Here is a 15,176-nt window from a genome sequence, read left to right on the forward strand (position 1 = left end):
TGAATTTAAATGGAATTGGAATCCCAACTCTCTGGAATGCATTAGCCTGGGTTCTATTCCTGCTATGTCTAAAACAGAATCAGACTGGCACCAAGGCTAGATGTCTGTGCCCTATTCTTAGGGTTGTTAATATCCAGAAATATTTAAGCGATTCCAAGAGTTGATTCCTGGATTTGGAAATCGGATTCCAAGAGTTGATTCCTGGATTTGGAAATCGGATTCCAAGAGTTGATTCCTGGATTTGGAAATCGGATTCCAAGAGTTGATTCCTGGATTTGGAAATCGGATTCCAAGAGTTGATTCCTGGATTTGGAAATCGGATTCCAAGAGTTGATTCCTGGATTTGGAAATCGGATTCCAAGAGTTGATTCCTGGATTTGGAAATCGGATTCCAAGAGTTGATTCCTGGATTTGGAAATCGGATTCCAAGAGTTGATTCCTGGATTTGGAAATCGGATTCCTGGATTTGGAAATCGGATTCCTGGATTTGGAAATCGGATTCCAAGAGTTGATTCCTGGATTTGGAAATCGGATTCCAAGAGTTGATTCCATAGCAAAAGCGGTACAAAACACGTTCACACAAGTATAATAATATGTATTTGCTATTTATAGCTATTTAAAGCTATTTAAAGCTATTTATAGCTATTTATAGCTATTTAATGGCCTGTGCCATTAAACCCCTACAACTCATCCAGAACGCCGCAGCCCGTCTGGTGTTCAACCTTCCCAAGTTCTCTCACGTCACCCCGCTCCTCCGCTCTCTCCACTGGCTTCCAGTTGAAGCTCGCATCCGCTACAAGACCATGGTGCTTGCCTACGGAGCTGTGAGGGGAACGGCACCTCAGTACCTTCAGGCTCTGATCAGGCCCTACACCCAAACAAGGGCACTGCGTTCATCCACCTCTGGCCTGCTCGCCTCCCTACCTCTGAGGAAGTACAGTTCCCGCTCAGCCCAGTCAAAACTGTTCGCTGCTCTGGCACCCCAATGGTGGAACAAACTCCCTCACGACGCCAGGTCAGCGGAGTCAATCACCACCTTCCGGAGACACCTGAAACCCCACCTCTTCAAGGAATACCTAGGATAGGATAAAGTAATCCTTCTAACCCCCCCCCCTCCCCCTTAAAAGAGTTAGATGCACTATTGTAAAGTGGTTGTTCCACTGGATATCATAAGGTGAATGCACCAATTTGTAAGTCGCTCTGGATAAGAGCGTCTGCTAAATGACTTAAATGTAAATTTAAAGCAATTTTGGAATGGAAAATATACATTTTCTACCTGAACCATGTGCCATTATCAAAATTGCACAAAACCAACAACAACAAAAAATACTCACAAAACCTGAAATTTGATGGAAAGTACCATTTTTAAAGTGACAGGAATCGATTCTTGAAAAATAATCAATTCCTCGTGAAGAAATCTATTCTGATTCCCACTACTGTTAGGAATTGGGAATCGACAATTTTTGGGGGGGAAATGACTCCCCTGCATTACATTTTTTAAATGTAATTCCATTGTAAATCAACCTCCCCTTGTCCCAGTGCTACGTCCAAGACCTTCCTGGTCCAGAATAACATCCCAATAGACAAGAATATCAGCTGCATCATGCCATTCAGCTGGAGGATCAAGGACTACCTGAATGAGCTCTGGATTTATGCTCTTCAACATGAAGGTAGTAGCTTATCAGAACACATCTGCGGGGGGGGTCGTCGTCATAGTGTAACCTATGCATTGCACTGTTACAATTTAATTTTTGTTTCCCTATTGTTTGACAGGCCAAAGTCAGAGGCAGTTGGAGGAGTTTTTTGGGAAGACTCCTCTGGGCCGCTACATTGCGATAGCGGACAATGAGATCCAGACAGAGCTTTTCCACAGATACCTGCAGGATTTCATTACCATGACCATGAATGTGACTTGTGAAGAGGACCTACAGGTTGGATTTCTCTTTGCACTTTCGCCATGATTCAGTGTTTCCCCTATGATTATTTTCAGCAGCGGTGGCAAAGTTAGCATAGGGGTGGGACATTTTACAGTTTCTGCAATTCTACCAATTTTGTCACTGCTTATGCTGTGTTCTTATGCTATTTAAGTGACTCAAAATATTATAACAAAATGAATGGGGGCCCTGTGCATCTACTCATTCAATGATTTTTCTTTATTTTTACTATTTTCTACATTGTAGAATAATAGTGAAGACATCAAAACTATGAAATAACGCATATGGAATCATGTAGTAACCAAAAAAAAAGTGTTAAACAAATCAAAATATGTTTTATATTTGAGATTCTTCAAAGTAGCCATCCTTTGCCTTGATGACAGCTTTTCACATGCTTGGCATTCTCTCAACCAGCTTCACCTGGAATGCTTTTCCAACAGTCTTGAAGGAGTTCCCACATATGCTGAGCACTTGTTGGCTGCTTTTCCTTCACTCTGCGGTCCACCTCTTCCCAAACCATCTCAATTTGGTTGAGGTCCGGTGATTGTGGAGGCCAGGTCATCTGATGCAGCATTCCGTCACTCTCCTGGGTCAAATAGCACTTACACAGCCTGGAGGTGTGTTTTGGGTCATTGTCCTGTTGAAAAACAAATGATAGTCCCACTAAGCACAAACCAGATGGGATAGCGTATCGCTGCAGAATGCTGTGGTAGCCATGCTGGTTAAGTGTGCCTTGAATTCTAAATAAATCACAGACGGTGTCATCAGAAAAGCACCATCACACCTCCTCCTTCGTACTTGACGGTGTGAACCACGCATGCAGAGATCATCCATTCACCTACTATGCGTCTCACAAAGACACAGCGGTTGGAACCAAAAATCTCAATTTTGGACCGGTCTAATCTCCATTGCTCGTGTTTCTTGGCCCAAGCAAGTCTCTTTTTCTTATTGGTGTCCTTCAGTAATGGTTTCTTTGCAGCAATTTGACCATGAAGGCCTGATTCACACAGTCTCCTTTGAACAGTTGATGTTGAGATGTGTCTGTTACTTGAACTCTGAAGCATTTATTTGGGCTGCAATCTGAGGCTGGTAACTCTAATGAACTTATCCTCTGCAGCAGAGGTAACTCTGGGTCTTCCTTTCCTGTGCCGGTCCTCATGAGAGCCAGTTTCATCATGGCGCTTGATGGTTTTTACGGCTGCACTTGAAGTTATTGACCTTCATGTCTTAAAGTAATGATGGACTGTTGTTTCTCTTTGCTCATTTGAGCTGTTCTTGCCATAATATGGACTTGGTCTTTTACCAAATAGGGGCTATCTTCTGTATACCACCCCTACCTTGTCACAACACAACTGATTGGCTCAAACGCATTAAGAAATTCCACAAATTAACTTTGAACAAGGCACACCTGTTAATTGAAATGCATTCCAGGTGACTACGTCATGAAGCTGGTTGAGAGAATGCCAAGAGTGTGCAAAGCTGTCATCAAGGCAAAGGGTGGCCTCGTTGAAGAATCTCAAATATAACATATATTTTGATTTGTTTACCCCTTTTTTTCTGGTTACTACATGATTCCATGTGTGTTATTTCATACTTTTGATGTCTTCACTATTATTCTACAATGTAGAAAATTGTAAAACAAAAACAACAAAAAAACACTGGAATGAGGAGGCGTGTCCAAACTTTTGACTGGTACTGTATATCTATAATTTTTTCAAAGCTCACTCCAGGTTGTCAGAGGGATGTGTAATATCTTGAGGTGTGTGTGTGTGTGTGTGTGTGTGTGTGTGTGTGTGTGTGTGTGTGTGCGTACGCAACCATGCAGCTCCTTTGTGGCGCCTTGACCTGTTGTGTGAACGAGCTGCGACTAGGTCATGATGCTATGTGTACGGAGGTGGCCTCTCTGCCTTGGGTCCATGCCGCCTACAACCAGTTTAAGAATCGCCTACAGAACTTGTCCAGAATGATCAGCATCCCCCGAGTGGGTCAGGGCCTCCTGGCGAACACACACATCAGAGAGGGGATGGAGCTGGTGAGTATATACTAGGCTACTACATTCTCATGTAAAGGGAAAAAAAGCCCCAATTGATATTAATGCAAGTACGGTGAAAGTAAGGGGGGGGTGAAAGCCTGTTTCTTTGCCTAGCCAACTCTTATTGTTAACGGTCACTGTTTGCATAAAGGACGCAATAGTTGCTCAAATAATGTACATGATGCTGTGAGTTTATACAAGTATATCTAAAGGGTGTTTTTTCAGCATTATCCTCTATCCCTTGCTATCTAAAGGATTTTTCAGCATTATCCTCTATCACTCGCTATATCTAAAGGGTGCTTTTCAGCATTATCCTCTATCCCTCACTATCTAAAGGGTTTAGCAGCATTATCTTCTATCACTAACTATATCTAACGTTTTTTCAGCATTATCCTCTATCTAAAGGGTGTTTTGTTGCATTGTCCTCTATCCCTCACTATCTAAAGGGTGTTTTTATAGCATTATCCTCTATCCCTCACTACATCTAAAGGGTGTTTTTCAGCATTATCCTCTATCCCTCACTGCTCGCCAGGTCCTGGACGTGTATGCAGCCTTGGCCTGTGTGGAACACCTGGAGCCCCAGGCTCTGGACTCAGATGCCCAGCGGCTACACTGGCTCAGGCAGGTCAAGAGACTCCAGGTGCCCATAGAGCTGGTCTGCTCTGAGGAGAGTCGTAGACACTATGGGGAGAGAAGCAAGGCCATGGTCTGCAGAGTCCAGTGAGTTCAACGGGATTAGAATAAGAATTAATAATTGTCCATCCGAAGATATACATTTAGGCATCGCCTTACATAAATGACACAAACAACACATCATACCCGTTATTACACGTTACAAACAGGATGGACGGCGAGGATGACACGCCAGACCTACTATACATTTGAAATACAATATTTATATTATTTAATATATTTATATTTAATCCCATAGGACATCATGCTTTCCACAAACATGTAATCCTGCCTTCTATTGCATTTACACGATTGATCTAAGTAACTCAACTACTGTTCTGTACATGAATATATAGGTAACTGTCAACTACTGTTCTATACATGAATATATAGGTAACTGTCAACTACTGTTCTGTACATGAATATATAGGTAACTGTCAACTACTGTTCTATACATGAATATATAGGGAACTGTCAACTACTGTTCTATACATGAATATATAGGTAACTGTCAACTACTGTTCTATACATGAATATATAGGTAACTGTCAACTACTGTTCTATACATGAATATATAGGGAACTGTCAACTACTGTTCTATACATGAATATATAGGTAACTGTCAACTACTGTTCTATACATGAATATATAGGTAACTGTCAACTACTGTTCTGTACATGAATATATAGGTAACTGTCAACTACTGTTCTATACATGAATATATAGGTAACTGTCAACTACTGTTACATACATGAATATATAGGTAACTGTCAACTACTGTTCTATACATGAATATATAGGTAACTGTCAACTACTGTTACATACATGAATATATAGGTAACTGTCAACTACTGTTACATACATGAATATATAGGTAACTGTCAACTACTGTTCTGTACATGAATATATAGGTAACTGTCAACTACTGTTCTATACATGAATATATAGGGAACTGTCAACTACTGTTCTGTACATGAATATATAGGTAACTGTCAACTACTGTTCTATACATGAATATATAGGGAACTGTCAACTACTGTTACATACATGAATATATAGGTAACTGTCAACTACTGTTACATATATGAATATATAGGTAACTGTCAACTACTGTTACATATATGAATATATAGGTAACTGTCAACTACTGTTACATACATGAATATATAGGTAACTGTCAACTACTGTTCTATACATGAATATATAGGTAACTGTCAACTACTGTTCTGTACATGAATATATAGGGAACTGTCAACTACTGTTCTGTACATGAATATATAGGGAACTGTCAACTACTGTTCTATACATGAATATATAGGTAACTGTCAACTACTGTTACATACATGAATATATAGGTAACTGTCAACTACTGTTCTGTACATGAATATATAGGTAACTGTCAACTACTGTTACATATATGAATATATAGGTAACTGTCAACTACTGTTACATATATGAATATATAGGTAACTGTCAACTACTGTTACATACATGAATATATAGGTAACTGTCAACTACTGTTCTATACATGAATATATAGGGAACTGTCAACTACTGTTCTATACATGAATATATAGGTAACTGTCAACTACTGTTACATACATGAATATATAGGTAACTGTCAACTACTGTTCTGTACATGAATATATAGGTAACTGTCAACTACTGTTCTGTACTAGAATATATAGGGAACTGTCAACTACTGTTACATACATGAATATATAGGGAACTGTCAACTACTGTTCTATACATGAATATATAGGGAACTGTCAACTACTGTTACATACATGAATATATAGGTAACTGTCAACTACTGTTACATACATGAATATATAGGTAACTGTCAACTACTGTTCTGTACATGAATATATAGGGAACTGTCAACTACTGTTCTATACATGAATATATAGGTAACTGTCAACTACTGTTACATACATGAATGTATAGGTAACTGTCAACTACTGTTCTGTACATGAATATATAGGGAACTGTCAACTACTGTTCTATACATGAATATATAGGGAACTGTCAACTACTGTTCTATACATGAATATATAGGGAACTGTCAACTACTGTTCTATACATGAATATATAGGGAACTGTCAACTACTGTTCTATACATGAATATATAGGTAACTGTCAACTACTGTTACATACATGAATATATAGGCAACTGTGAACTACTGTTCTGTACATGAATATATAGGTAACTGTCAACTACTGTTCTATACATGAATATATAGGTAACTGTCAACTACTGTTCTGTACTAGAATATATAGGGAACTGTCAACTACTGTTCTATACATGAATATATAGGGAACTGTCAACTACTGTTCTATACATGAATATATAGGTAACTGTCAACTACTGTTCTGTACATGAATATATAGGTAACTGTCAACTACTGTTCTGTACATGAATATATAGGGAACTGTCAACTACTGTTCTGTACATGAATATATAGGTAACTGTCAACTACTGTTACATACATGAATATATAGGGAACTGTCAACTACTGTTACATACATGAATATATAGGTAACTGTCAACTACTGTTACATACATGAATATATAGGGAACTGTCAACTACTGTTCTGTACATGAATATATAGGGAACTGTCAACTACTGTTCTATACATGAATATATAGGTAACTGTCAACTACTGTTCTATACATGAATATATAGGGAACTGTCAACTACTGTTCTATACATGAATATATAGGGAACTGTCAACTACTGTTCTGTACATGAATATATAGGTAACTGTCAACTACTGTTCTGTACATGAATATATAGGTAACTGTCAACTACTGTTACATACATGAATATATAGGGAACTGTCAACTACTGTTCTGTACATGAATATATAGGGAACTGTCAACTACTGTTACATACATGAATATATAGGGAACTGTCAACTACTGTTCTATACATGAATATATATGGAACTGTCAACTACTGTTCTATACATGAATATATAGGGAACTGTCAACTACTGTTCTGTACATGAATATATAGGTAACTGTCAACTACTGTTCTATACATGAATATATAGGTAACTGTCAACTACTGTTCTGTACATGAATATATAGGTAACTGTCAACTACTGTTACGTACATGAATATATAGGTAACTGTCAACTACTGTTCTATACATGAATATATAGGGAACTGTCAACTACTGTTCTGTACATGAATATATAGGTAACTGTCAACTACTGTTACATACATGAATATATAGGTAACTGTTAACTACTGTTCTATACATGAATATATAGGGAACTGTCAACTACTGTTCTGAACTAGAATATATAGGTAACTGTTAACTACTGTTCTATACATGAATATATAGGGAACTGTCAACTACTGTTCTGAACTAGAATATATAGGTAACTGTCAACTACTGTTCTATACATGAATATATAGGGAACTGTCAACTACTGTTCTGTACATGAATATATAGGTAACTGTCAACTACTGTTCTGTACATGAATATATAGGTAACTGTCAACTACTGTTCTGTACATGAATATATAGGTAACTGTCAACTACTGTTCTATACATGAATATATAGGGAACTGTCAACTACTGTTCTGTACATGAATATATAGGGAACTGTCAACTACTGTTACATACATGAATATATAGGTAACTGTCAACTACTGTTCTATACATGAATATATAGGGAACTGTCAACTACTGTTCTATACATGAATATATAGGGAACTGTCAACTACTGTTCTGTACATGAATATATAGGTAACTGTCAACTACTGTTACATACATGAATATATAGGGAACTGTCAACTACTGTTACATACATGAATATATAGGGAACTGTCAACTACTGTTCTATACATGAATATATAGGGAACTGTCAACTACTGTTCTATACATGAATATATAGGGAACTGTCAACTACTGTTACATATATGAATATATAGGGAACTGTCAACTACTGTTCTATACATGAATATATAGGGAACTGTCAACTACTGTTCTATACATGAATATATAGGTAACTGTTAACTACTGTTACATACATGAATATATAGGGAACTGTCAACTACTGTTCTATACATGAATATATAGGGAACTGTCAACTACTGTTCTGTACATGAATATATAGGTAACTGTCAACTACTGTTCTATACATGAATATATAGGGAACTGTCAACTACTGTTCCATACATGAATATATAGGTAACTGTCAACTACTGTTCTATACATGAATATATAGGGAACTGTCAACTACTGTTACATACATGAATATATAGGTAACTGTCAACTACTGTTCTATACATGAATATATAGGTAACTGTCAACTACTGTTACATACATGAATATATAGGTAACTGTCAACTACTGTTCTGTACATGAATATATAGGTAACTGTCAACTACTGTTACATACATGAATATATAGGTAACTGTCAACTACTGTTCTGTACATGAATATATAGGTAACTGTCAACTACTGTTACATACATGAATATATAGGTAACTGTCAACTACTGTTCTATACATGAATATATAGGGAACTGTCAACTACTGTTCTGTACATTAATATATAGGTAACTGTCAACTACTGTTCTATACATGAATATATAGGTAACTGTCAACTACTGTTACATACATGAATATATAGGTAACTGTCAACTACTGTTCTATACATGAATATATAGGGAACTGTCAACTACTGTTCTGTACATGAATATATAGGTAACTGTCAACTACTGTTCTATACATGAATATATAGGGAACTGTCAACTACTGTTACATACATGAATATATAGGTAACTGTCAACTACTGTTCTATACATGAATATATAGGGAACTGTCAACTACTGTTCTGTACATGAATATATAGGTAACTGTCAACTACTGTTCTGTACATGAATATATAGGTAACTGTCAACTACTGTTCTGTACTAGAATATATAGGGAACTGTCAACTACTGTTCTATACATGAATATATAGGGAACTGTCAACTACTGTTCTATACATGAATATATAGGGAACTGTCAACTACTGTTCTGTACATGAATATATAGGTAACTGTCAACTACTGTTCTGTACTAGAATATATAGGGAACTGTCAACTACTGTTACATATATGAATATATAGGGAACTGTCAACTACTTTTCTATACATGAATATATAGGGAACTGTCAACTACTTTTCTATACATGAATATATAGGGAACTGTCAACTACTGTTACATACATGAATATATAGGTAACTGTCAACTACTGTTCTATACATGAATATATAGGGAACTGTCAACTACTGTTCTATACATGAATATATAGGGAACTGTCAACTACTGTTCTGTACATGAATATATAGGGAACTGTCAACTACTGTTCTATACATGAATATATAGGGAACTGTCAACTACTGTTACATATATGAATATATAGGTAACTGTCAACTACTGTTACATACATGAATATATAGGTAACTGTCAACTACTGTTCTATACATGAATATATAGGTAACTGTCAACTACTGTTCTGTACATGAATATATAGGTAACTGTCAACTACTGTTCTATACATGAATATATAGGTAACTGTCAACTACTGTTCTATACATGAATATATAGGGAACTGTCAACTACTGTTACATACATGAATATATAGGTAACTGTCAACTACCGTTACATACATGAATATATAGGTAACTGTCAACTACTGTTCTGTACATGAATATATAGGGAACTGTCAACTACTGTTCTGTACATGAATATATAGGGAACTGTCAACTACTGTTCTATACATGAATATATAGGGAACTGTCAACTACTGTTCTGTACATGAATATATAGGGAACTGTCAACTACTGTTCTATACATGAATATATAGGGAACTGTCAACTACTGTTACATACATGAATATATAGGTAACTGTCAACTACTGTTCTATACATGAATATATAGGGAACTGTCAACTACTGTTCTATACATGAATATATAGGGAACTGTCAACTACTGTTCTATACATGAATATATAGGGAACTGTCAACTACTGTTACATACATGAATATATAGGTAACTGTCAACTACTGTTCTATACATGAATATATAGGGAACTGTCAACTACTGTTCTATACATGAATATATAGGGAACTGTCAACTACTGTTCTGTACATGAATATATAGGTAACTGTCAACTACTGTTACATACATGAATATATAGGTAACTGTCAACTACTGTTCTGTACATGAATATATAGGTAACTGTCAACTACTGTTACATACATGAATATATAGGGAACTGTCAACTACTGTTCTATACATGAATATATAGGGAACTGTCAACTACTGTTCTATACATGAATATATAGGGAACTGTCAACTACTGTTACATATATGAATATATAGGGAACTGTCAACTACTGTTCTATACATGAATATATAGGGAACTGTCAACTACTGTTCTATACATGAATATATAGGTAACTGTTAACTACTGTTCTATACATGAATATATAGGTAACTGTCAACTACTGTTACATACATGAATATATAGGTAACTGTCAACTACTGTTCTGTACTAGAATATATAGGTAACTGTCAACTACTGTTCTGTACATGAATATATAGGTAACTGTCAACTACTGTTCTGTACATGAATATATAGGGAACTGTCAACTACTGTTCTATACATGAATATATAGGGAACTGTCAACTACTGTTCTATACATGAATATATAGGGAACTGTCAACTACTGTTACATACATGAATATATAGGTAACTGTCAACTACTGTTCTATACATGAATATATAGGTAACTGTCAACTACTGTTACATACATGAATATATAGGGAACTGTCAACTACTGTTCTGTACATGAATATATAGGGAACTGTCAACTACTGTTCTGTACATGAATATATAGGGAACTGTCAACTACTGTTCTATACATGAATATATAGGGAACTGTCAACTACTGTTACATACATGAATATATAGGGAACTGTCAACAACTGTTCTGTACATGAATATATAGGGAACTGTCAACTACTGTTCTATACATGAATATATAGGTAACTGTCAACTACTGTTCTGTACATGAATATATAGGTAACTGTCAACTACTGTTCTATACATGAATATATAGGTAACTGTCAACTACTGTTCTGTACTAGAATATATAGGTAACTGTCAACTACTGTTACATACATGAATATATAGGTAACTGTCAACTACTGTTCTATACATGAATATATAGGTAACTGTCAACTACTGTTACATACATGAATATATAGGTAACTGTCAACTACTGTTCTATACATGAATATATAGGTAACTGTCAACTACTGTTCTGTACATGAATATATAGGTAACTGTCAACTACTGTTCTATACATGAATATATAGGGAACTGTCAACTACTGTTCTGTACATGAATATATAGGTAACTGTCAACTACTGTTCTATACATGAATATATAGGTAACTGTCAACTACTGTTCTATACATGAATATATAGGTAACTGTCAACTACTGTTCTGTACATGAATATATAGGGAACTGTCAACTACTGTTCTATACATGAATATATAGGTAACTGTCAACTACTGTTCTATACATGAATATATAGGTAACTGTCAACTACTGTTCTATACATGAATATATAGGTAACTGTCAACTACTGTTCTGTACATGAATATATAGGGAACTGTCAACTACTGTTCTGTACTAGAATATATAGGGAACTGTCAACTACTGTTACATATATGAATATATAGGGAACTGTCAACTACTTTTCTATACATGAATATATAGGGAACTGTCAACTACTGTTCTATACATGAATATATAGGGAACTGTCAACTACTGTTCTATACATGAATATATAGGGAACTGTCAACTACTGTTACATACATGAATATATAGGTAACTGTCAACTACTGTTCTATACATGAATATATAGGGAACTGTCAACTACTGTTCTATACATGAATATATAGGGAACTGTCAACTACTGTTACATATATGAATATATAGGGAACTGTCAACTACTGTTCTATACATGAATATATAGGGAACTGTCAACTACTGTTCTATACATGAATATATAGGTAACTGTTAACTACTGTTCTATACATGAATATATAGGTAACTGTCAACTACTGTTACATACATGAATATATAGGTAACTGTCAACTACTGTTCTGTACTAGAATATATAGGTAACTGTCAACTACTGTTCTGTACATGAATATATAGGTAACTGTCAACTACTGTTCTGTACATGAATATATAGGGAACTGTCAACTACTGTTCTATACATGAATATATAGGGAACTGTCAACTACTGTTCTATACATGAATATATAGGTAACTGTCAACTACTGTTACATACATGAATATATAGGTAACTGTCAACTACTGTTCTATACATGAATATATAGGTAACTGTCAACTACTGTTACATACATGAATATATAGGGAACTGTCAACTACTGTTCTGTACATGAATATATAGGGAACTGTCAACTACTGTTCTGTACATGAATATATAGGGAACTGTCAACTACTGTTCTATACATGAATATATAGGGAACTGTCAACTACTGTTACATACATGAATATATAGGGAACTGTCAACAACTGTTCTGTACATGAATATATAGGGAACTGTCAACTACTGTTCTATACATGAATATATAGGTAACTGTCAACTACTGTTCTGTACATGAATATATAGGTAACTGTCAACTACTGTTCTATACATGAATATATAGGTAACTGTCAACTACTGTTCTGTACTAGAATATATAGGTAACTGTCAACTACTGTTACATACATGAATATATAGGTAACTGTCAACTACTGTTCTATACATGAATATATAGGTAACTGTCAACTACTGTTACATACATGAATATATAGGTAACTGTCAACTACTGTTCTATACATGAATATATAGGTAACTGTCAACTACTGTTCTGTACATGAATATATAGGTAACTGTCAACTACTGTTCTATACATGAATATATAGGGAACTGTCAACTACTGTTCTGTACATGAATATATAGGTAACTGTCAACTACTGTTCTATACATGAATATATAGGTAACTGTCAACTACTGTTCTATACATGAATATATAGGTAACTGTCAACTACTGTTCTGTACATGAATATATAGGGAACTGTCAACTACTGTTCTATACATGAATATATAGGTAACTGTCAACTACTGTTCTATACATGAATATATAGGTAACTGTCAACTACTGTTCTATACATGAATATATAGGTAACTGTCAACTACTGTTCTGTACATGAATATATAGGGAACTGTCAACTACTGTTCTGTACTAGAATATATAGGGAACTGTCAACTACTGTTACATATATGAATATATAGGGAACTGTCAACTACTTTTCTATACATGAATATATAGGGAACTGTCAACTACTGTTCTATACATGAATATATAGGGAACTGTCAACTACTGTTCTATACATGAATATATAGGGAACTGTCAACTACTGTTACATACATGAATATATAGGTAACTGTCAACTACTGTTCTATACATGAATATATAGGGAACTGTCAACTACTGTTCTGTACATGAATATATAGGTAACTGTCAACTACTGTTCTATACATGAATATATAGGTAACTGTCAACTACTGTTACATACATGAATATATAGGTAACTGTCAACTACTGTTCTATACATGAATATATAGGTAACTGTCAACTACTGTTCTGTACATGAATATATAGGGAACTGTCAACTACTGTTCTATACATGAATATATAGGGAACTGTCAACTACTGTTACATACATGAATATATAGGGAACTGTCAACTACTGTTCTGTACATGAATATATAGGGAACTGTCAACTACTGTTCTATACATGAATATATAGGGAACTGTCAACTACTGTTCTATACATGAATATATAGGGAACTGTCAACTACTGTTCTGTACATGAATATATAGGTAACTGTCAACTACTGTTCTATACATGAATATATAGGTAACTGTCAACTACTGTTCTATACATGAATATATAGGTAACTGTCAACTACTGTTACATACATGAATATATAGGTAACTGTCAACTACTGTTCTATACATGAATATATAGGTAACTGTCAACTACTGTTCTGTACATGAATATATAGGTAACTGTCAACTACTGTTCTATACATGAATATATAGGGAACTGTCAACTACTGTTCTGTACATGAATATATAGGTAACTGTCAACTACTGTTCTGTACTAGAATATATAGGGAACTGTCAACTACTGTTACATATATGAATATATAGGGAACTGTCAACTACTTTTCTATACATGAATATATAGGGAACTGTCAACTACTGTTCTATACATGAATATATAGGGAACTGTCAACTACTGTTCTATACATGAATATATAGGGAACTGTCAACTACTGTTACATACATGAATATATAGGGAACTGTCAACTACTGTTCTATACATGAATATATAGGGAACTGTCAACTACTGTTCTATACATGAATATATAGGTAACTG

The 15,176-nt window shown here is 35.2% G+C and overlaps 1 protein-coding gene across 1 annotated transcript in view; it reads left to right on the top strand.

Annotated features, from left to right (window-relative positions):
* The window catches only part of LOC120026149 (E3 ubiquitin-protein ligase rnf213-alpha-like), a 102,222-nt gene that overhangs the window by 38,697 nt on the left and 48,349 nt on the right, over window positions 1-15,176 (top strand). Inside the window, exons 33-36 of the mRNA XM_038970969.1 lie at window positions 1,540-1,670; window positions 1,774-1,931; window positions 3,760-3,966; window positions 4,499-4,686. Of these exons, the coding sequence (XP_038826897.1) occupies window positions 1,540-1,670; window positions 1,774-1,931; window positions 3,760-3,966; window positions 4,499-4,686 (684 nt within the window). The remainder of the gene's footprint in view (window positions 1-1,539; window positions 1,671-1,773; window positions 1,932-3,759; window positions 3,967-4,498; window positions 4,687-15,176) is intronic.

The sequence above is a fragment of the Salvelinus namaycush genome, chromosome 31 (genome assembly GCF_016432855.1).
Source record: "Salvelinus namaycush isolate Seneca chromosome 31, SaNama_1.0, whole genome shotgun sequence".
Lineage (NCBI taxonomy): Eukaryota > Metazoa > Chordata > Actinopteri > Salmoniformes > Salmonidae > Salvelinus > Salvelinus namaycush.